The sequence below is a fragment of the Aspergillus tanneri genome (assembly GCF_003426965.1).
Source record: "Aspergillus tanneri strain NIH1004 chromosome Unknown AapTan_3_pilon_pilon_pilon, whole genome shotgun sequence".
NCBI lineage: Eukaryota > Fungi > Ascomycota > Eurotiomycetes > Eurotiales > Aspergillaceae > Aspergillus > Aspergillus tanneri.
The window spans coordinates 3,720,272-3,735,583 of record NW_022984630.1 but is presented as its reverse complement, the minus strand read 5'-3'; the positions used below and the strand labels follow the sequence as shown (position 1 = coordinate 3,735,583).

General features: G+C 49.2%; 6 protein-coding genes across 6 annotated transcripts; 3 read left to right on the top strand and 3 right to left on the bottom strand.

The window, feature by feature from the left end:
* Positions 1-253: 253 nt before the first annotated feature.
* On the bottom strand, positions 254-896 carry ATNIH1004_005064 (putative GPI anchored cell wall protein; the record flags this gene model as incomplete). The annotated part of the gene is made up of 3 exons (XM_033569724.1): positions 254-513; positions 584-723; positions 799-896. The coding sequence occupies 3 exons, from the start codon at positions 894-896 to the stop codon at positions 254-256; spliced, it is 498 nt and encodes a 165-aa protein (XP_033428530.1).
* Positions 897-1,649: 753 nt separating this feature from the next.
* Positions 1,650-2,490, bottom strand: ATNIH1004_005063 (kinase-related protein; the record flags this gene model as incomplete). Its single annotated transcript, XM_033569723.1, has 3 exons — positions 1,650-1,875; positions 2,004-2,322; positions 2,451-2,490. The coding sequence occupies 3 exons, from the start codon at positions 2,488-2,490 to the stop codon at positions 1,650-1,652; spliced, it is 585 nt and encodes a 194-aa protein (XP_033428529.1).
* Positions 2,491-3,401: 911 nt separating this feature from the next.
* On the bottom strand, positions 3,402-4,808 carry ATNIH1004_005062 (uncharacterized protein; the record flags this gene model as incomplete). Its single annotated transcript, XM_033569722.1, has 2 exons — positions 3,402-4,680; positions 4,798-4,808. 2 exons carry the CDS (start codon positions 4,806-4,808, stop codon positions 3,402-3,404), a joined length of 1,290 nt encoding a protein of 429 aa, XP_033428528.1.
* Positions 4,809-5,592: 784 nt separating this feature from the next.
* On the top strand, positions 5,593-6,855 carry FOL3 (dihydrofolate synthase; the record flags this gene model as incomplete). Its single annotated transcript, XM_033569721.1, has 1 exon — positions 5,593-6,855. The coding sequence occupies one exon, from the start codon at positions 5,593-5,595 to the stop codon at positions 6,853-6,855; it is 1,263 nt and encodes a 420-aa protein (XP_033428527.1).
* Positions 6,856-7,748: 893 nt separating this feature from the next.
* On the top strand, positions 7,749-12,280 carry ATNIH1004_005060 (serine/threonine-protein kinase; the record flags this gene model as incomplete). The annotated part of the gene is made up of 10 exons (XM_033569720.1): positions 7,749-7,928; positions 7,989-8,123; positions 8,183-8,212; positions 8,280-8,344; positions 8,397-8,829; positions 8,880-9,686; positions 9,740-10,630; positions 10,680-10,884; positions 10,943-11,393; positions 11,446-12,280. The coding sequence occupies 10 exons, from the start codon at positions 7,749-7,751 to the stop codon at positions 12,278-12,280; spliced, it is 4,032 nt and encodes a 1,343-aa protein (XP_033428526.1).
* A 963-nt stretch (positions 12,281-13,243) lies between these two features.
* Positions 13,244-14,981, top strand: ATNIH1004_005059 (ABC1 kinase family protein; the record flags this gene model as incomplete). Its single annotated transcript, XM_033569719.1, has 4 exons — positions 13,244-13,347; positions 13,426-14,030; positions 14,091-14,660; positions 14,731-14,981. The coding sequence occupies 4 exons, from the start codon at positions 13,244-13,246 to the stop codon at positions 14,979-14,981; spliced, it is 1,530 nt and encodes a 509-aa protein (XP_033428525.1).
* Positions 14,982-15,312: the final 331 nt, after the last annotated feature.

Genomic DNA, 15,312 nt, shown 5'->3' with positions numbered 1-15,312 from the left:
GATCTCATCGGAAGATTGATCTACTAGGTATGTACATTTACGGACTCGACACGCGTTTTTATTATTCCTTGAGGCATATTCTGGGTCCTACGTGGTTTCTTTTATAAGCAGTGCAATGTTGTCATATGTGAGAAGTGAATTCAACCTATGGCCAACTGATTCATATATTAGACGCGAATTGAAAGACGGGCGCACAGCACTAAGTTTACATATCTGTACCACAGCTGGATATAATAGAAGCGATTGGAGGTTTTTACAACGCGGCAGCAAAGCCGACGAAGACGACTGCCGCAAATGCTGCAGCGGAGACGTGTTTGTCGGACGAGCCAGCCGAGTTAGTGTGCTGAGTTCCATCGGAGGCCGAGCTGGGGCTGGACCCGGAATTGGAGCTAGAGTCGGAGGTGCTGGTCGCAGAAGCAGAGAGAAAACCAGTGTTGGTGCCGGTTTTGGTCGACTTGGAACCGCCAGAGGTCCTGGTAGACGTGGAATCGGCGGAGCTCGTCGAGTGGATGACTGAGCAGTCATGTTAACTGACCAATTCCATGTCATATGACAAATATCCATTGGAGTAGTTGGAACTCACCAACTTTGTGGCCAGCAGCAGAGCAGGTGTCGGCGAATTGCTTCAAAGCTTCCTGCTTGTCATCACCACATACATCTGCGATTTTCTTCTGCACTCTATCGACGCACACAGCCTTCAAGTCACCGGGGGTTTTCTCGGAGCTATCCATCGATGCTGTCAGCACAAGCGTGAAATTTCAACGTCCAACTTCTCATAATGACAATGATGTACCATACCCCAGAGCAGAAATAAGGCAAGCAGGGGACTGCGCAGCAGCCGCAATGTTGCTGAGGGCGAACAACGATAGCAGAAAGGTGGATTTGGCGAACAACATAACGGCGTAATTGAACTGTGGAGGCTTGATATATCAAGGGGTTTAGGGGTTAGGGGGGGTTAAAGGTCAAAATAGCCGCGGAATCCAGATGGAAGAACGAAAAGATCTGATAAAAGAGTGACAAGCCTGTAGTAGGTAGCTGTAAGGAACGTAGTGGGCGATAAACGAAAGACCGTGTACGAAATAAGAGCGACAGGCAACGATAAGATCCCTAAGATGTTGGGGAGAGGAAGCGGGAGAAGCTGAAGAGATCACTATCTTGCCCAATGTGGCAGCGAACCCTGTTGATCCCTCGGGCTTGTAACATATTGGGGCAGCTTGTCTCATTGATACCGCCACATTACCATACAGGGCAGGATTTGGGGCGGTCCTAGTGTACTGTATTAGCCACCAAGTAGAACGGCGGAGAACGCTGGCATTTTTATTCTTTGTGCAATGTATCAGCAGGTATTCCTCTGTAATTAAAGCAACAGGGCCTCGATACCACGCATTGATGCCCTTGTCTGAGTGTAAGGAGTGTGATGATACAAGCATTGCTCCCTTGTTACTCTCTGGTTGTTTTCTAACAGCATTTGATACCATGGAGTCTGCTTCTACAGATCAAAGCTGGAACACATTCATAGAAAGTCTGTCTAGCAGGATGCATCCTGGATAAATACATCCGAAATTCTTTGAACAGCAGATAAAATAGCTTTAACGTCATAATCTGAACCAGTTCATTTGTCAATTCGTCAGTCCCATTAAAAGACACCATCACCTGTCCCATCCGGGGTCATAATTACTCGTGATAATCTCCTGCACGTCCATGCGCTCCTCTATGATTTCCCTACCATTTACAAAGTCATTCTCCGTTACTCTCTTATCCGCTTCAGCCTCGTCCTTTGCAATACCAGCTCTGACATGTCTCCGAACGAGCCTCTTCCGGGCCGTATCGAAATCGACCTCAACAAACCAAAGCTCATCCATCAACAGCGCCGCCCTGTTCCACGGCTCTTTATTCAGACTGAGATAATTCCCCTCAAAAAAAAAACTACCCGACAGACAGCGGGGATAGCGATATCCCCATCCACTGGATCCTTAACGGCATGGTCAAAGCTCGGTGCATACAGACTCGGCGTCTCTGCCGTCAGCGGTTCACGCAGCGCTCGCACGAGGGTCAGGAATTTCTCCCCGTCAAATGTGAAGGCCGCCCCGCGGCGGGCGACGGCGTACACGGGGTCGGGCATCTGGGCCAGCTGTGCTCGTGTAAAATGGTACCCATCCATAGGAACGACTGTCGCGATGGGTGGTGAGTCGGGATTTTCTGCGGTATAGAGTTTGTTGATACGATTGGCCATCGTGCTGGCCAGTTCGGTCTTCCCGGACCCTGGGATGCCGCTCACTGCTACCATTAAACGAGCATTGTTGGGTATGGATTGGAATGTACCTTGAACATGATGGGTTAGTTAGTCGTCTTGTTATCATATTGCAGGATTTGTTTATTGAGGGCCGTAAGATCAAAGGCTGTCCCGTTGGAGGTTGCAGGCCGTCGAGCACTAGGTACGGAGTGCTTACCCCAGATCTTATTGACTAGCCTATCTACTTGCGGATCCATGGCTGGTATGGGGTACCAATGAGCCAGCTGTGGCAGCCTAGAGGGGTAGAAGGACTCGGTAGTATGAGGTTATCGGCGAAAACCTCGGGGTTGTAGTTCGCGCACCCGACGAGGTAAACGAAAGTACGGGTGACAAAGAGGCAATCGACCATATAATCTCCACTACTGAAGTCTTCTTCGTCCGGGGGATGGATGGAAGGTGATGTGGTGAACAGGTTGACCAGCTCCAAGGTCCATTGAGGGACAAATAAACGTTGGCGGGGCTTGTCATCGGAGTGGGGCTTTGCGATCTGTTTATAGCATGAGCCTTTACGTCACAGGAAACTATATTTATGTAAAATGGCTACTCCAACACAAGTTGTTCGCTTCTATATAGGTTGGTCTATCTCCAATGGAAGACAAGGCCTACATATGCAAGCACATGCTTCATCCTGTCAATCTTGCCTTGGTATACAGGTATACAGCTCAATACCTCGAGTCTTACGACGTTCTCGTTTCTTTTTTTGACAGATGGCAAAAGCTACATGGAATATAGACGGACTTCAGGGAATCAAAGTAGTTGGATCCTGGAACCCGATTTCTCACTGTTTCTAGATCTTTCCCAACCGTTAACAGACTCAATACAAGTCCAGGGTGCACATTGCTACTAACACGTAATCTCACGAGTATAGACACAGGGAATCTGACACGCATACACGAGAACCAAATCTTATTCCCAAAGTCTCTCACTACTGTAATCCGGGAGTGACCGCTCGAAAAGAAAAAAAGGATCCAACAACGCCTAGCATGATATCCTGCCCAGCAAACCCAATCCAAACCTGCAATTTCCCTCTCATCTTTAGATCGGGAAAACAAAATGTTCAATATGTAACACAGAAACAAAAATATACCGGGTGATTTTCTCGCTACGGTTACCTCGACGGTCCGTCAACGCTATCGGTGTTGCTAGTCTCATCATTGGCACCGACCCTGTGACCAATGGTTCGAGCCAGCCCGGCGGCTGCCCACCAGTCATCAGGGATATCTTCCCGACGCGCAAGTCGGTCCAGTATGGCCTGCATCTGGTGAAGATCTGGGTCGGCCGAAGTGTCGGGAAACGAGAGCGATATTGTAGGGATAGGAGGATGGCTACTCGTGGTGGATTGAGTGTTTTGGGAGCGTCTCAGCATGTCCATCTGGCGCACTCGGCGACGATAGTTCCGGAACAACGAATTCTGACTAGCCTCTTCATCGGAATCCAACTCAGAGTCGGTCGAACTCGGGTAGTCACACGGGTTGAGAAACTCGGGGTAAGGTTCAAGGACCATTTGCACAGTTGCTGAGGTCGAGTCTAAAGAGCTCGGATGAGTCCCGAACGAAGTCGCCGAGCTCCTGGAAGTTCCATTCATCGACGCATCCGTTCCAGACGCTGATGCTGACGTGAAGGACGAATTCGCGCTTGGAAGGTTGGTGTCGGGGGTGATGGTAGTTAGAAGCGTTTCCCACGCGTCATTCGCATGGTCATCTGGGCTCACGCTCCTTTGGCGGTCCCCAAGGCCATCGACGACTGATTCACGGTTGGCACGACTTGCCTCGTTAATAGATCGTTGGCCAACTCGCCGTAGTAACGGAACATTCGAACCTACCTCCCCACCTAGGCTATCGGGTCGAGGAAATGGCGACAAGCGAATCACGTCCTGGTACACTCGAGGGGGAACAGTCCAGTGTTGTGCGCCTGCAGGGGTAAAGCGCGGCGCGAAAGAGGGAGGTTCTTGGTCCTGTCGATTGGTCCCGTCATCCCCGGGAGATGAGCGACGGTGCAGATCGGGCACTGTCGTGTTACGCGGTATTCTCAGCCGTTGACCAGGGCGACTATGTCGGAGGACATCGTTAAGCAAGCGCTGACCGGCCTCTCGTGCGCTGGTGTCCGCAAGGCTACTGGTGAGATCGAATGGGTCTTCGCCGGAGCCAGTGTTCGGAATGGGAGAGCGCACATGACGCTGTAGCCCGTTTGCTTCTCGTTCGATCTCATCTGCCAAGGGGCGAGGGAATGGGGGGCGTAGCGTTGCGCTGCGCAAAGCGGAGGAGCTACTGTAACGCGACGGACGCCGAATCGTGGCCTGACGACGGATTGCCGAGCGCGCAGCGGCACAGGGGTCTTTAATGGGATTGTTTTTAGCTGCCTCGATAGAGGTTGGCTCGCGGAACATCCTGCAGAACGTCAGTTACGGTGACGGCTCCATGCGCCAGAAGGCCATGTCGGTAGCGCGTAAGCCCCCGACAGTTGCCAACAAAATATACGACAAAAAAAGACCAGACAAAACTCACGGTATGCCCATGATTACGAAGTATAGATAGATGGATTCACCACAGGGGCGGGGAAAAAAAAAAAACAAAAAAGGAAAGAAAAGAGAAAAACGACAGAAAATCCTTCTCTAAGGCTGGACCACACCCAAAATCGCGCTAAGAAGAACGCGATTTACAAGAGAAGGAGATGCGACAATTGCGGGGGGGAGAGAGCGACGAGGTTGGATGTTGATGGAGAAACGGCAAGATTTGGTTTTGCTTGGAAGGGTAAAAAGCGGAGGCAAAGATATTTGGGCCTGAGGCTGCGCTGGTCGCGCGGTTCTGCTGAGAAAGGAAGGCTGGGATGTGGCGCAATGACTAACTTAGTGGCTCTGCGTATAATCCAGTACGGCTGTTCTTGGTGACTGAGGACACAGTAGGAATGGAGAGACAGCCAGACATTAATATCAAAACATCAAAGAGTAACGAGAGGAGCAATAATACAGTCTGTAAAAGTTTTCACATCTTATATGTAAGTAGAATTAGAGCAGTAATGTTACCACTTCCTGAACAGGATAGCGTGTTGTCTTGGCCGCCTGAGGCATGCTCCGTGGTATCCATCACAACACGCGGACGGGAATTTCCACTCTGATAAGACTTCCCGAAAAGATACCAACAAATCGTGGGCAGCTTCGGTTTTGACCGATAAAAAGACATATATACCGGGTACTTGTGCAGTGGCCATCATTATCACACTCCCTAATGTCAATTTGTGAGAAAACCTGATTCAGATCATGACATAGAGCGCCTAGGCCAGCAATAAAACATCGTCGGAGAATGATTGAGCTCGGCCTCAGTCGGATTTCCCGGCTGGTTCAGCAGACGTCTTTGTCGTGGAAGGCCATCCATATAGCGGGAACAAATGGCAAAGGCTCCATCAGCGCGTATTTGTCTCATCTATTGACTTCTGGGGGGGTCCGTTGCGGTCGCTTCACCTCCCCACACTTAGTCGACCGGTGGGATTGCATCACCATCGGGGAGAGGGTGGTCCAAGAGTCTCTATTTCGCCAGATTGAGGCCGAAGTCAAATTAAGGGACCAGACCCTGGGGATTGGGGCAAGCGAGTTCGAGTTGCTGACGGCAACGGCCTTCGAGATTTTCCATCATGAAAGGGTTGAGGTTGGGGTGGTCGAGGTAGGCATGGGTGGTCGACTGGATTCGACGAACATCCTGAAAGATGTTCTTGTGTCCGTTATTGCCAAGATAGGGTTGGACCATCAAGCCTTGCTCGGTAATACCATCGAAGAAATCACCCGGGAGAAGGCCGGAATATTGAAGAGCGGAGTTCCCTGCGTGGTTGATGGAACTAATTCCTCGGCCGTGACGACCACTCTTGAAGACCGTATCAAAGAGCTTGGTATCGATGCGACCTATACTCGTCCGGAAGCTCCGGACGAGCACTCACCTCCCCTCGCCCAACTCTTCTCAAAGCTTGACCTTTTACCACACCAGCAAGCGAACATGTGCTGTGCCGTTTCGGCTCTGAAATTTGCCATGCCAAAAATCCGTCCGGATATCGAGGTGGACTCACTTATTCCACAGCTCTCGAATGTTGAGTGGCCCGGACGTCTACAGAGTATTATCTTGCAGCCTCTGGCCACCCGTAAAGAGCCCGTTCTACTGGATGGGGCGCATAATGTCCAGTCTGCTGAGGTTCTTGGACAATATGTCGACCGCAGGTTACGCCCACTGGGAAAGCCCATTACTTGGTTAATTGCAGTATCCAGTGGAAAAGACGTCAACGAAATATTCCACCCTATCATCAAGGAAGGTGACCATGTCGCAACAACTGCGTTTGGGCCAGTTGATGGAATGCCCTGGGTCAAAGCCGCTGATCCGGAGGAGCTCGCCTCGTGTGTCAGAACCATCTCCGGAGTTGGAGAAGTGAGGTCTTTTGGGACAGAAGTTGTAGATGCCATTGATTGGGCCAGTGGAGAGGCTAACGGTGGTCCGCTGGTCATTGCTGGCAGTCTTTATCTTGTATCGGACGTTCTTCGTCACTTGAGGGAAGCCCGAGACCCGTCAGGTAACGTGCATTAGTTGTAGAGCCGAGGCAACTCTTTCATTGATAGCAGCAGCCGCAACAATGGGATTATTTGTAAATAATTATCATTTCTCTCAGGTCGATTGATTGCGAATTCTCTAGCATGATTCATAACAAATATAGAGTACAGACAATATAGGCAATACAGACACAGCTGTGAATTGCCCGGTACTATTAATCGCATCGAAATTCAAGCAAATATGCCATTCTCAGCTTAGCGAATACCCTATATAGCAAAGAGGAAAGTGGTGCAACTGGGGAGAAAAATGATGCTAGATCCGATGGGATTCGATAAGGCTGAGCAGAAACCGGTCGCTGCGTCATGACCCAAACAGGTGCTCACCTGTGGAGAAGGGGAAAGTTCAAAACACCTCCAATTTGCTACATTCCGAACCAGCAAGCACCACAGCCAGCGTAGATTCATTCATTTATTCATTATTTTATGCGCGTTCCAGTGCATTCCTTGCTAACTGACAATTGGAAGATTTGAAACACTCTCTAAAGCCGCAGGTATCTGATGAGGAGTGACGCGTTGATTCAACGCGGCTCTATGGGTGTGAGAGCAAGAATCCCTTCTGTAGGTCTTTCTCTAATTTATTTTTTCCCTAACCGTTGATTATGTCGTATTTTTTTTTTTTTTTTTTTTTTGGTGACCCTTATCACTTTGCAATATAGTTCTTCCCCACTGTTTAAAAAAAAAAAAAAACAAGACTGACAATGTGACGTCCAAATTACAGGCTTTGCTGACATGAACGATTTCGACCGATCCTCTGGCTCCTGCCTATCTCTGCCTGCCGTCCCTCATCTGAATCCCTGAAGCGTGAGACAGGTCGTTGAAATTAGAGTGAACTGGAGACATCGAGGGATCTGATCCACATCTCACCTGACGATGGTCTCTCGATCTGGTGAAGGGAATGAGGGGCCTCCTCCATCCTCCAGGACACCGAATACGCCCGCCAAAACACGAATTGCGAGACTTGGCTCCAGCCCATCCAAACGAGAAGATAAAGGAAAAGATGATAGGGTGATTAAGTCATCCGCGAAGGATGTAGCAGAACTTAAGGATTATGTATGGACCGAACCCGGGAGTTTCTCCGTACTAAGATGCGGCGTCGCTGACATATTGAAGCAATTGGGGGATTGCTTGGGCAAGGGCGCCTTTGGTTCGGTCTATAGGGCATTGAATTGGAACACCGGAGAAACTGTCGCTGTGAAGCAAATCAAGCTTGCAGACCTTCCTAAGAGTGAACTGCGGGTTATTATGGTATTGGAGCCTCCATTCTTGAAAGCCATTTTATCAATCGCTAATAAAGTGTCCCGCAGCTGGAAATCGATCTCCTAAAAAATTTGGATGTGAGATCAAACTGTTAAGGATTCCTATGGACTTTGGCCCCTGATAGAGCTGACCCTATGGCTATAGCATCCTAACATAGTGAAGTACCAAGGATTCGTGAAGTCAGCTGAAACTCTAAATATTATCCTGGAGTATGTTTAAGAAACCCCGAACATCCGATATTAGGTTTGCTAATAGAACCAGGTACTGCGAGAATGGTTCTCTACACTCAATCGCAAAGAATTTTGGCCGTTTCCCGGAGAATCTCGTTGGTTTATACATGTCCCAGGTCCTTCATGGTCTCCTATACCTCCACGAGCAAGGTGTTATACATAGAGATATCAAAGGAGCAAATATTCTCACAACCAAACAAGGTCTCGTCAAGCTTGCAGATTTCGGTGTAGCTAGTCGGACCACTGGGCTCAGCGAATCCAGTGTTGTCGGCACACCCTACTGGATGGCTCCTGAGGTGATTGAACTTTCAGGTGCTACGACAGCCTCAGATATATGGAGTCTTGGCTGTACCGTGATTGAGCTGCTCGAGGGAAAGCCTCCCTACTATAACCTTCAGCCTATGCCGGCTCTTTTTCGCATTGTTAATGATGATCATCCCCCACTCCCGCAGGGTGCCTCTCCGGTTAGTTTTATACTGCTCTATGTCCTGCTTATGCCTGACGATATCTATAGGCCGTCAAAGACTTCTTGATGCAATGCTTTCAGAAGGACCCTAACCTTCGTGTTTCGGCGAGGAAATTGCTGAAACATCCTTGGATAGTCAATGCCCGCCGATCAGATTCAGTAGTCCCTAAAAAGTCAACGGAGTACGAGGAAGCAGTAAAAAGTGTTCAAGAATGGAACGAAGCACTGCGTTCGCCTAGTGCAGGAACCCTACGGAAGACATTTAAACATGACCATCAAAATCCGATGTCGCTGCCATCAATTCGGAATGCCCCAAGTAAGGACTCGCCAAGTCCAGTTGCTAATCATTTGGCGGATCGATATCGATCTCAAAACTCCCCGGAAGAGGACAACTGGGATGATGACTTTGCCACTGCCATTTCCCCTAGTGCTTTACAGCTGCCTCACCTTCGGCCACAGGACAATTTCGGAGGGATGCTGTCCTCTGAGAAGCTCAAGGCTTTTGCATCTCTTGATGGGACAGTGCTGAGATCAGAGGATAGCTTTGATGAATTTGAGGACTCATTCCAAGACTCATTACCATCGGGGGAATCAGATCCTTTAGAGACGATCCGGCCGTCCCTACCGAAACTTGCTTCAACTGAAAGCATTCACTTACAGGACTCCCCCCTGTACAATATTGCTAAAAGTACGTTTGCGTCTATGCAAAATGTGCCAATTTTAACACAGAACCCGGTCCCGCCGATGAGACAACCGCGTCCCGCCTCATTTTATAAAGAAAACCCCGTCGAGGATTACTCGGATCTAATTAAAGCGAACGAGGACGTTCTAGACCGCAAACTGAGCGCCTTCCATGTGAGTACCCTCTTGTTTTAGCTACCGTCAAGTTATTTTCTTACGTGTACTAGGAGGTTGATGAAGATGCTGCTCTGTTGGGAGATGCGTCTTCCAAAAAGATAGTCCGCTATCAAGAGCCCTCTGACGATATGGAAGATCAAGAGCCTCAGCTTAGGAAGCGGATTTCTGTCAAGCGACATCGATCAGAAATAGAGATTCAACGGTTTGCAGAGAATGAGACCGATGAGGATTTCTCTGACATTTTAGGTGCCGACGAGGCCGCCCTGGATAATCTTGAAAGTGATGGTAGCTCGGACCAAAGCACTCTGCTACTTAATTCTAAGTTGTCAAACAATTCTTGGCTTGGAGACCAGGACGATGATGATGACCCGTTTGCCCAACTTGAGGAAGGACTTGACGAAATGGACCTGGAAGCTAACATCGCACGCGACAAGCATGCTCGACTTCGCAATCAGGTTGAGGGGCTAGTGAGCTCTCTGAAAACCTCCCAGGACGAAGATGTCCTCGGAGAAATCTCAGATCAGCTGCTGACAGTTTTCTGCGATCTCCCGGAAACGAAAAACATAATCATAAGCGCCCACGGTATGCTTCCGATATTGGAGATCCTCGACATGTGCCGTCGACGGGACATTATCTTGAGTCTCCTGAAGATTGTCAACGCGATTATCTATGACGACTATGAGATACAGGAGAACCTCTGTTTTGTGGGAGGTATACCTATTATCAACGAATTCGCTTCAAAGAAGTATCCGCGAGAGATTCGGTTGGAAGCGGCTGCGTTCGTGCAGCAGATGTATCAAACATCTACGCTTACTCTGCAAATGTTTGTCAGTGCTGGAGGACTGAATGTCTTGGTTGAGTTCTTAGAAGATGATTACGAAGATGAACGGGACCTGGTCTTGATCGGTGTGAATGGTATTTGGAGTGTTTTCGAGCTGCAGGTGGGTTGTCCTGTACAATGTGTGTGCGGATATTCTGCTAATCGTCTAGGGCTCAACACCGAAAAATGACTTTTGCCGAATCCTCTCCCGTAACTCTGTTTTGGACCCCTTGTCACTTGTCTTGAGCCGGGTCTTGGATGAAGAAGGGACCTTGGCGGAGATCGTCGAAGGCCGTATAGCAAATATCTTCTTCATTTTCTCTCAAGCAGAGAACCATGTGAAGGAAATGGTCGCTGAGCGGACAGTTCTTCACAGTACGTATGGCCACGCACTTTGTAGCAGCTATGCCTGATGCTAACGGTTCGTCTCAAGGGGTATTGAAAGAATTAAAACGCATGACACCAGCTCATCAGATCACAATGCTGAAATTTATCAAAAACTTGTCCATGCTATCCACAACGTTGGACTCTTTGCAGAACTCGAATGCAATTGACGTGTTGACGGATCTGCTGAGGTCGACTATCAGACGCCCACATTTCCGAGAAGTGTCGAATCAGATCTTGAACACCATCTACAACATGTGTCGCCTGAACAAGCCTCGACAAGAAGATGCAGCTTTGAATGGCATTGTACCCCTACTCCAGAAGATAGTAAAGACTGAACGGCCACTGAAGGAGTTTGCACTACCAATTCTCTGCGACATGGCAAATTCAGGCAAAGTCGGCCGCCGTGAGTTGTGGCGGAACAAGGGCCTCTCCTTCTACATATCCCTGCTTTCTGATCCGTATTGGCAAGTTACAGCGCTGGATGCTATCTTTACTTGGTCAGTAGATATTCACTAAACCAGGAGAGCGCAGCGCTAACCTCAATAACAGGCTTCAAGAAGAGACCGCCAAGGTGGAAGAGCACCTTCTGGAGAACCGCCATGATAAGCTATATTTCACGGATGCTATTGTCCGGTGCCTGACCATATCAAAGGCCAACTCATTCGAGAATCTTCTCGAACCTTTGCAAAAGCTACTGAGACTAAGCCCTCCGATTGCCTACACCTTCGCACGACCAGACCTGTTTAATCGAATCGGGCAGAAGTTACACCACAATAAAACTGCGGTCCGGCTAAATTTGCTCCGGATCATATCAAGTATCTGTGATTCAAGCGAGGAGCAAGGCGGCCTGCTCGCGAAGTATGGCCTCTTGGATGCGATTGCAGAGCTCGAACATGATCCCGCCATCCTAGTTAAAGACATGGCCGGAAAACTAGTACAGTCTAATGAGCGGAGCGAGGCATATGGGCTGGGCAAGCGCAAGCCAGGTGTGAGGCGACGGAGCATCTCCACCACGCCTCCTGGTCTGCTCCCCGGCCAGTCGGCACCATCCACCCCCCAGATTAACCGTTCCAGTCAATCCAAAGCGTATTTAGATGGGAGAGATAGTCAGAGACACCCACGAAACCCGCTCACTGGGTCGGCGCTGGCACTGCGGCCTGGAAGCCGGGACGGTGCCAGCCCTGGCCTTGCCGGGGGGCTGAATGGAAGCTCCGGCGCAGCGAGGAATCGGCTGTCACGAGTAATCCCCGACAGCAATAGATTATCACATGTTGACATGTTACCTGAAGAAAGCACAAGGCCACCAAGCACGGTGTCCCGTCGACCATCGATTCTCCCCCGGCGGCGGCGTACGACTCAAGTAGATGCCGACTGGGCTTCGTGAATTGGATAGTCCAGCTTCTTGTCCATCGCCTTCTCTTCTCGACCCTTTTCTGATTATATTCCTTGCTCGATTTGGCCTTTGTGGCCTCACATAATACGGTTTTTATTGGACGTCGTTTCGAGTGCATTGCATAGGAAAGGCGCATTGGGGTTATTGTTTAGGACTGTGTTTTGACTCATCTCCGAACTGTCCATGTTTGGTATGTCTCATTTTCAAGGGATCTTGACTGGTCGATTGGTGATGTCGAGAAGGAGTTCTCCGTTGTGCATACTATCTATCTCATTCACGGATACTCCATACCTGTAGACCATGGTTCTGCAACCTGACCGACGTAAATGTACCTAAGAATCTAGACATGATCCTCTGTATCTCTGGAGTTTTCTCTTTGACATACTTCCTCCTGTGTAACTAGATGGTACAGTATGGCCTCGGCACTGCTAAAGCGGCAAGTTGTGGAGCAACGGATTCCCGTGCGTTTCTTTTCCGCCCCGTCGCCGTTTCTACTCTGAGTTCTTCGCATACGACAATGGCCTGGTGTTAGCCGCACCGGTGAAGCACAGTTTCTACTATCAATCCGGCGTTCCTCCTCTGGTCGCTCTTCATACGGCATCGGTGGCGGTCGGTATGAGGGCGGCGCTCCGCGCACTGCTGCGGGCATGCGATTTTAATCGTGCAACTGCCATCCGATGTTCGGCTTCTGCTCCCTGGACGCATTTTTTTCAACGCCCCCCGATCTCCTCTATATCTAGCAGATCAATCTCATATTCGACGCAGAGGTCTCGGGGAATATGTCGGTACCGTTATCCGTGCCAGGTCGGTCGGTCCGCTCCTCCTTGCGCTCTTTTTTCCGCTAGAACATCCGCCGCGTTTGGGCCGGGGAATACTGGTAACAATGAAAGGAAACGAACCGGGTCGGGTCAACTGCGGGATCGACTCGTCAAGTATGTGGTTATTGGGGGTACAATGGTTATTGGAGCGGTGGCATTCTCGGACGACGCCCAGCATCTCTACCGCGCTGCGCAGAGAACGGGACGAGTTGTTAGCACCTTAGCCGTGTGTATCAACGAGTAAGTTGACGGTCATTTGATGTCTTTTTAAGGGGTAGGCTCTTTTGTCTCAGTTGCTCACATAATTGTTGTAACCAGTTACCGAATCACCCTTAAGCAAGAAAGCTCGTCCACCGAAGAACGGAGTGAAAGCATCCGGGCCTGTCATAAACGTTGCGCGGAACGAACTCTACGTGTTCTCGAGAAAAACGGCTCCATATTTATTAAACTAGGCCAGCACCTGAGTAGTATGGGATATTTGCTTCCTTTGGAGTGGACGACGACATTCATTCCATTGCAAGATAAATGCCCCGTCTCGTCAATCGAATCCATTGAAGACATGTTTGTGGCAGACACGGGTCATCGAGTTGACGAGCTGTTTTCTTCATTCGAGTCGGAGCCTATCGGCGCTGCGTCTCTTGCCCAGGTTCACATCGGCACGCTGAAGGAAACAGGACAGAAAGTCGCGGTGAAGGTGCAGCATCCCGCGTTGGCGGAATGGGTACCCTTGGACCTGGCATTGACCAGGTTCACTTTTTCGATGCTGAAGCGCTTCTTCCCCGAATACGACCTAGAATGGCTCTCGCAGGAAATGGACCTCTCTCTTCCACAGGAATTGGATTTCCGCATGGAAGCGGACAACGCTAGGAGGGCGAGCGAGTACTTCAAGAAGCATTCGGATGCTCCATTGGTTATCCCAGAAGGTGTGTGTTAGACCGTCGTTTATGGAACGGTCTTCTTAATATGTACTGACGCCAACTCAGTCATGTGGGCGCAAAAGCGCATCCTTGTAATGGAGTTCTTGTCCGGTAGTCGGCCGGATGACCTGGAATACTTAGACTCCAATCACATTGATCGAGACGAGGTCTCTGCTGCCTTAGCTCATATCTTCAACGAGATGATCTTCGGCGACAATGCCCCGTTGCACTGTGATCCTCACGGCGGAAACATCGCCATCCGAAAGAATCCCAACCGACGTCATAACTTTGACATCATCCTTTACGATCATGGGCTCTACCGTGATATCCCTCGTGACTTGCGCCGAAACTACGCAAAGATGTGGCTAGCAGTCATCGAAGCCGATGAACCCCACATGCGCGAGTATGCACGCAAAGTGGCAGGAATCACAGACGATCAGTTCCCGCTCTTTGCCAGCGCCATCACGGGTAGAGACTATACCAAAGTGACGAAGAAGAATATTGTCAGTCAGAGAACTGCCGCAGAGAGGGACAATATGTCCGGCGCATTAGGCGAGGGTATGCTACAGCAATTGGTTGAGTTGTTGGGTCAGGTTCCTAGAATCATCCTTTTAATTCTAAAGACCAACGACCTCAGTAAGCTTTCTCTCTCTTTCATTTTTTTTTTTTTATCAATTTAACATACTAACATAACTGATATCTACAGCCCGCAGCCTTGACGAAAATCTGCATACGAGGCAAGGACCTGTACGTACATTCCTCATCCTCGCCCGCTACGCTACACGCACCGTCTTCGAGGAACAAATGGAAATCATTAATGAAACCGGTGGAATTCTGCGGTTCTCGAACTTCTTCCGATTTCTCCGCGCCTGGACCGGTTTTCTTCGCGTCGAGCTGAAGTTATCTGTCTATGAGACCGTGCTATCTTTCAAGACGCGGCTCGCACAACTCTGGTAGATGTTGGAAGATATATCTCTCATAAGTCAGTAGTGCTATGGCCTTGTATATGTTATTGTTATTGAGTCTGTTGATTATTTATCTTATCGTCTCTTTGGATTCGAGTTGATAGAAAAGCACGGGTGGGTATTTGTGCATCTGGGCGTTTTCTTCTTTCTTTCTTTTTCTTTCTTTTTTTTTTTTTTTTTTTTTTTTGGTTGGCTTGGTCTGTCCTTATACAGGGAATAGACCATATGTGTACATTTACATAGAAGTGCGGACTAGATGGATGGTAGGTTTATCTGGAAATAACTAAACTCAGCTCAATAATATGTATATATAGTACCTCTTA